This window comes from Phacochoerus africanus, chromosome 5 (assembly GCF_016906955.1).
Source record: "Phacochoerus africanus isolate WHEZ1 chromosome 5, ROS_Pafr_v1, whole genome shotgun sequence".
NCBI classification, from domain to species: Eukaryota; Metazoa; Chordata; class Mammalia; order Artiodactyla; family Suidae; genus Phacochoerus; species Phacochoerus africanus.
The window spans coordinates 63,607,345-63,614,884 of NC_062548.1; the positions used below are offsets into that span (position 1 = coordinate 63,607,345).

The 7,540-nt window shown below is 45.1% G+C and overlaps 1 protein-coding gene across 1 annotated transcript; it reads right to left on the reverse strand.

The window, feature by feature from the left end:
* Positions 1 to 392: 392 nt before the first annotated feature.
* On the reverse strand, positions 393 to 6,915 carry MAT2A (methionine adenosyltransferase 2A). The gene is made up of 9 exons (XM_047781635.1): positions 6,696 to 6,915; positions 4,610 to 4,687; positions 4,392 to 4,514; positions 4,028 to 4,140; positions 3,797 to 3,940; positions 3,403 to 3,621; positions 2,993 to 3,175; positions 2,705 to 2,838; positions 393 to 2,013 (listed from the first exon to the last, which is right to left on the reverse strand). Exons 1-9 carry the CDS (start codon positions 6,784 to 6,786, stop codon positions 1,911 to 1,913), a joined length of 1,188 nt encoding a protein of 395 aa, XP_047637591.1. The 5' UTR covers positions 6,787 to 6,915; the 3' UTR covers positions 393 to 1,910.
* Between the last annotated feature and the right edge of the window lie 625 nt (positions 6,916 to 7,540).

Here is a 7,540-nt window from a genome sequence, read left to right on the forward strand (position 1 = left end):
AGGGGCAGAAGCAGAACCACAGCTGCCTGCCTAGCCACAGCAAAGCAGGATCTGTGCCACATCTGCAACTTGCACCGAAGCTCATGGCAACATTGGAACCTTAACCTGCCCACCAAGACGAAAGATGGAACCTATGCCCTTAGTTTTAAACACTGCTGATGGTACAATAGTGGCAGCTGCAACCATTTTGCTGGTGAAAAAAAGGGGCAATGCTGGACAAACTGAAACCAAAACTTAAATCTTTTTCTTAACGCTAGAGATAGGATTTACAAACCTTTTAAATGCCTGCAGTTAGGGTTGAAGTGATTTCTGAGCCATAGGTGGGATTACAATTACTCAGGGTTTCAACTCATATTCACACCAGAACACTTGACAACAATAATGGACACATGTTAAGGTAGAACCTAGCATTTTATTTAGATCTTCATTAAACTGTTGGAATTGAGAACCAGACATACGTAATAAACCTCCAAAAATAGATCCTGAAAGGCACTTTCTGCTTAGGGCAAGCAGTCATGGAATAAGCATGTAAACAAGCTGGCTTCTCTGTACCACACCAGCCAAGTCAGCTTTCTCCATGGCCAGCCGCACCAGCTCTGCCCTCCCTTCTGTTAACACCAGCCAGAACCCCTGTAGGTCTAACCCAAGGTTTTTCTGTAGGACACCTTGGCCTACCTGGGAATGCTGGAAACATGTTAAAGGAATCATGGTGTTGAGGAAAAAAAGAAAACTCTTTTAAAAGCTGCCATCTGAGGTGATGGCTTCTCTGTACTTACGCCATACCCCAGAATACAATAAATAAGCAATTAGAAAATGTTCAAGTATGAAGGGATTTCCTCCTCCCCGCCAAAAGCACTGCTCTCTGAAGGAAGCTGGTTTCTCTGTAGCTACACCAGCTGTTCAGAAAGCTCATTGGACCTGGTTTTGAAAACAAAACAAAGTTAAAACCCTGGGAGGAATTATTGTGCAGTGTGGAGTACTCAGTCTTTCTTATAAAGAAAAAAAAAGTTATCTGGTACCAAAGTGTGCAACCTACAGACCCTCAGGTACTGCCCTGTGACTTCTCTGTATGATATCACAAGGGTGCCAAGTGCCTGTTTTTCTAGAGCTAGGAGTTGGTGGTTTGGCTAGTGCTGAAACCATGCATAGGATTGGTTTACTAAATAAAAACCTTATTACGTACGTCCTCCAAAAGACAGCTGAGAAGTGGAGAGATTTTGATTTGGTGCTGTTTAAAAGAGATGGCAATTAAGAGCATAAGCACCAGGGAGATGGTTTAATGGTAACTGCCTTTTTTTTTCTTTCTTTTTCTTATGTCAGGCTAGAGCTCCAAGTGGAACTTGCGTTACATGCAAGAATGACTGGATAGGGAACACTCCCTGACAAAGAGCTACATAATTAGAAATGGATCAAGTTATAGGGAGGGTAAGGGAAGGCTTCACATTCATAATAGAGCTCAAGACATTACAAATTCATGCTGACAGGGCTGTGGCATTGCCAGACAGAGGCTATAATGGAACTACAAGTACTTTACGTGCACATTACAAGGACATTTTCAGCATTTGGTGGGAAAGTCAATGCAATTAGGATTTTAGAAGGTTGGGTGATAGGGCACAAAGGTTCAATTTCAAAGCATTATGTACTACAGTGCTGTTGGTTTGTTTCTAGGCAGTTACATGGATCACCTATGCTCACTAAATTCATTATAATGGTGAACAAGACACCTAGCAAGCCCAACTTACAGTCCCCCACACAAGCTAAAATTCATGTCATTGACTAGAGAGTGACTGCAACTGATCAGGAGCTGAAAAGAGGACAGGAAAATTTAGGAAGAAGGGCCCTTTCCCTCAGAGCTTGAAGGCTTCTCTGTAGCCTACGCCAACAAGTCTGGGGAAAAAAGGCTAACACTTTCAATACTTAAGCTTTTTGGGCACTTCCCATGGGAAGCTGTCCCTACCAAAGTGGCCATAGGCTGCAGTCCTCTGATAAATTGGCTTCTTCAGATCCAGATCCCTGGAATATACAAGTCCGTAACTTAATATGTAGCATTTAATTAAAATAAAGCAAAACAATCAGCAAGACTCATTTTCAAGACTTCTGGCAAATGAGTTCAGTTCTCTGGGGTATGCTAGGAAAAGAAGTTTGTGGCAAAAATGTTTGTTACTTTCCTGGTGTCCAAACTCCTTGCACAGTCCTTATTAGTAACTACAGTTCTTGTTTTTCCGTCCCTGGCTCAACAAATATGAAAACTTGTCATTATTCTGAGAAATTCCAAGTGCCAAAAGCTCATCTAAAATCATCGAATACTTACCAAGATCCCATGTCCACGCCCTATACCACAGTTATTTTCTTTATAACAGCTGTGAACATCCAATATATCTGTACTAATTTCTTTTAAGTAAACATCCCTTAGGTAACACAAACACAAAACCTACATCAAATGTGGAGGACGACTTTCTGGGTAGTTAGTCTAAGCCATGGAGCACTACCATTTTAAATTTTTTCTAAAAAAAAAAAAAAAACCTAAGCCTTTACTGAAGGTAATTTTAAAAATGACATCAACACATTCTAAGCTTAAAATGTTTCCCCACTTGAGTCTTCCTTCATACCTTCATCTTCTCAGATCTGAATATAGCAAATGTATATACATACACACCCACACCCTCATTGTTTTCCTCTAGCAATAGGCTTTTACCATCTTTACCTGACAATGACCCCAGGGCGGAGGTCAAAATTCTTCTTCACAATCTCTAATAGCTCTCTCTCACTCTTCTGAGAGGTGCCATAATGGAAAATGGAGATAGACAATGGATGAGATACTCCAATAGCATAAGAGACCTAAAAGAATTTAAATGTCAGAAGAGTCAGTGATCAAAAGACCCACACTTGTGTAATACACTGGTATTAAAAAAAAAAAAAAAAGACAAGCACACTACTAAATATCCCCCCCTTACATGCTTTTTAATTACCCCAGTTATATAAAAGTATATACCTGAACAAGAACCCTTCTGCACAGACCTCCTTTAACAAGGGATTTTGCCACCCAACGAGCAGCATAAGCAGCTGAACGGTCCACCTTGGTGTAATCTTTTCCTGAAAAGGCACCTCCTCCATGAGCTCCCCAACCGCCGTAAGTGTCCACAATGATTTTCCGACCAGTCAAACCGGCATCACCCTGAAATTACAGGATTTAAATCACTTTATGCCTTTATGCCAATTCATGCCAGGAGTGCTTCTAGATCAGGCTTGTAAAATGCTTATTCAGTATCACTCAGCAAATATCCTCAGCAGCCACATGTAGGCTTCCAAAAAACCTAGAAGAAAGGTGGAAGTAGCCAAATTTTTTCAAGTAACCATGATAGACTCAAAAAAGCAAGCAGAATTGACATTGTAAGGCCTTACCTGAGGCCCACCAATAACAAATCTGCCACTTGGCTGTAGATGATAGATTGTATCCTCATCAAGATATTTTGCAGGTACAACTGCTTTGATGACTTTCTCCTTTAGGGCATCTCTCATCTCATCAAGACAAACTTCTTCATCATGCTGAACAGATATAACAATTGTGTGGACTCTGATGGGAAGCACAGCACCTCGATCCTGCATATACTGCACAGTCACCTTGAAGGTGAGACAGATCATCAGAACATCAGTCTGTAAACAATACCTCTGTTCTTGGTTCTCTAGCCTAAGCAACAGTACAAAAAACAAATGCTGTTCTCTTAGGTTTAATCAAAAAACTTGCTGATCTGTGCCAACATAATGTGTATCTAATTTTATGATGCTCATCACTTACTTGAGTTTTAGAATCTGGGCGTAACCAAGGCAAAGTGCCATTCCGGCGTAGTTCAGCCAGTTTGGCATTGAGCTTGTGTGCTAAGACAATGGTTAAAGGCATACATTCCTCAGTTTCATCAGTGGCATAACCAAACATCAAACCCTAAAAAAGGAAAAATCACCAATGTGATCAACTCAAGCTTTAGAATTTCATGTTATAAGACATACAAATAGACATCTATCAAGATACCTGGTCTCCTGCACCAATGTCTTCCTCATTCCGGTCAAGATGAACACCTTGAGCAATATCTGGTGACTGCTGCTCCAAGGCCACTAGCACATTACAAGTCTTGTAGTCAAACCCTACAAATAAAACAGTGTTTTGTTTTTCATTTTTTAAAAAGGGCCATACCAATACTTTCTATTTACAACAATTTTCTGTAATTCTAAATACTGCTAAAGAGATCAAATATACCTAAAACGTAGTACTTTTAGAGGAAAGAATAAGGCTAGAACAAAAGAATAGTAAAAATTTACAAGCAAAATTAAAGATTTCTAGGATTTCTAGTAACACTCTAGACAGAGCTAGAGAGGACTGAACTCATAAAACATACCTTTGGAAGAATCATCATATCCTATGTGCTTAATGGTTTCACGAACCACTTTCTGATAGTCAACAGCAGCTCTGGATGTAATTTCCCCAGCAAGAAGGATCATTCCAGTTTTAGCAACAGTTTCTAATAAAAGAGAGGATCACACTCAAAAATCACTTTTATCAAGTAATTTTCTTGTTACCTTTTCATCAGTTGAAAAAGCAGTGTTCTGAACCTACCACAAGCCACTTTGGCATCAGGGTCCTGCTGAAGGTGGGCATCAAGGACAGCATCACTGATCTGGTCACAAATCTTATCTAATAAGAAAAAAAAAATCCTGGTTCAATGTAACTGACTATTAAATGTAAGTATGTCATATCCCCTTCCCTATAACAACAGCTATGAAAATCTCTGAGAGCTTTCTTTAAAAAATTGTGGCAAAATGTATGGAAATCTTAACTGCTATACCTGTTGTTTAAGTAAAGCACCGCTTCTGCAGAAACCGTTTGCCTGAAGAATAAATGCTGGATATAGGGCTACATGTTTCCTTGTAGCCTCACAAGACCACCAATTCAGTTAAGCCAGGAGAACACCTCCCATGTTTAATACATTTAAACTCATTGTGATTTATGCACTTTTTACACCTTACAAGGTGTAAGGTCTCTCAAAGTATTTTGAGGACTTAGAAAGTTCCCAGACAAAAATAATTTATTAAATAGAACAGCCACATAATTGAGAGTGATCACATGAAAGCAGAAATAAGTGGTTCCTCTTCCATGCAAAAGTATAGTGACTTTACATTATTAATTTTCAAAGACAACGGTACTTAAAAATTTTACCCTCCAATTTAAAATCTGCACTGTAAATCAACCAACCATAAAAGTGAACTATTTATCTTACCAAGGTTTCCCTAACACTAAAGAAGGGCAATGAAAAATAATGTCACTTAAAGAGTTAAGTATGAAAACAAGGACATTTTATGAACAAAGGGAAACAGCAATCTTTTTAAGAGTAGTTCAGGAGCAATTTGAGACCAGAAAATCTCCAGATATATTCTGAATCCTAGTTGACCCCCCCCCACTGTATTGTCCTCTATTAAATATTAGGAGGAGCAGAAATAACCCTTCAAACATCACCTAAGTTTTCCATAGCCATACAAAAAAAAAAAAGCAAAATGTGCACTGCACTCAAGCCAAGAGGCCCAAGATAATCTATTTATAAAGGCCTGTGGCTTTCAATTAATAAAAGGTGGGACAAATACACATGTTAAGTCTCAGCACTGGGGAGAAAAGCAAAACCACCCAAATCACACCTGCCCTTCACTCATCAGGATCTCAGGGTTTGTCCTCTGGTATACCAGGAGGTTGCTTGCTCCTGGGATTGCATCATCGGCACAGTAGACTTACTAGAGAAATGGATCCTTAAGCCATCGGACTAGAAATCTGTCACTGTGGTCATCCTAAGAATGAGCTGGATCAGTTTAGCAAAATAATGATCTTCAGCAGGTGATGTTTTCTGGCTGAGATCGAAAGTTCCTGAAAAATCTTCACTCTTTCACGTGTAAAGTGATGCCCATGATGGCGGACTGGTGGACAAAGCCCGGAGGACATATGGAGAAAAACCTTGCCTAACGGTCAGCCCCGAGGACTTTAAAAGGAAACCCAACGCAATGGCAGCTTACACTTTTAATTCATGCTTCCCATCCTTTTCACGCACTGTCCAAATAAGGCAGGCCTCCTCCACCAAGCGCTATATTTAGTAGGAGGCTGTCACCTTGACGCAAGGCCATATACCGCGTACGGGCATGTCGCATTCTAAAGCGTGGCCCTGCCCGGAACCAAGAATTAATGAGAAGAGCAGACGCCCCGAGGCCCCGGGCGCCGATGTCGCCCGCCGGCTCCCTAGCCTAGAAGCCACACGCTGCGGCCAACACGTGGTTGCGGCTGCAATGCGGGGCGCGCGCTCCCGCGGGCTGGACGCGAGCACGCGGGGCGGGCCACCCACTCGAGGTGGCTCGGCCCGCAGGGCGGGGAAGAGAAACTAGTGCCCTCCCCGGCTAGAGCACGAGCGGCCGCGGCCCCCGCCCTTCTCATTTTCTGGAATCTTCCGCATGCCGGGGCGCGCGGCCGGATGGGAGGGAGGGGAGAGGAAGGGGGAGGGGAGCGGCGGCCACGCGCTCGGTACCGCCGGCGCCACGAGGAAAGCGCGCGGCCGCCACTCTGCCCGCCGCCCGTCGGGCAATGGCCACCGGCGTGGGCACCGCGGGCAGCGGGTCCCTCCGGCCAGGCCCCGCCCCTCGCTTCGCCCCAGGCCCGGTCTCCTCACCTGGGTGGCCTTCCCCTACAGACTCGGACGTGAAGAGGAACGTGCCCTCCTCGATGAAGGCGTCGTGGAAGCCGTTGAGCTGTCCGTTCATGGCGGTGGCGGTGAGTGAAAGTGGCGTTGAGAAGAAAAGAGAGCAGCGAGGAGGATACTGCGAAACGCACGAGCAGAACACCGCGTTCTTCTTAGCGCAGGCGGGCGGCGCGGAGCGAACGAGACGGCGGCTGGCGCGGCCCAGTATTTATACAGGGCGCCCGCGCGCGCCCGGCCCGGGCCCCGCCCCTCGGTGCCGCGCGCCAATGCGCCACTCGCGCGGGGGCGGGAGGGGGGAAAGGGGCGGTGCGCCGAGGGGAGCTCGGGCCAAACCACTCTGCCAGGCAGGGGAAGGGAGCGGAGGTAACGCGCCCCTCCTACAGATATTTTGCCGTCTTAGGCACTGATAACAAGGGGTGAGGAGAAAGACGAGTGTATTGGGTCATCTCACGTTTCCCTGTTCGATGTGGGAGGAAGACCGACGAGGGCTTTACGGGCCTGCTCCCCCCGTGCTGTGACTTGGCACCTCCCTTCCGACCGTTGGCCCCGGCTCTCAGGCCGCGAGGTCGCGTCCCCCCAGCGGTGGTGGCGGGAATCGGCGGGTGTTTTGTCCTCTGGTTCTACCCGAGGGTCTTTCCGGCCGCCCGGCCTTGGGATGCCCGGGTGACAGGGAGCCAGTAGCCCATAGCCACGTGAAAGTGGCCATCTTTGCTGGTCAGCGTACGCTCCTTCGCATGGCCTTATGCCTCCCTGCCCTGCTCGCTGCTGGCGGCTGGTGGTCCTGCGGGGGGCCGTCCAGTTGCTAGTAATTTCTT

Bases quoted from the DNA above. Each gene is read 5' to 3' on its own strand.
- MAT2A (XM_047781635.1), bottom strand. From the start codon at position 6,786: ATGAACGGACAGCTCAACGGCTTCCACGACGCCTTCATCGAGGAGGGC. The intron at 3,941-4,027 runs GTATCTTGATAG...TTCCTTTTTTAG, and splicing joins ACATTGGTGCAGGAGACCAG to GGTTTGATGTTTGGTTATGC. The intron at 3,622-3,796 runs GTAAGTGATGAG...CTCACCTTCAAG, and splicing joins GCCCAGATTCTAAAACTCAA to GTGACTGTGCAGTATATGCA.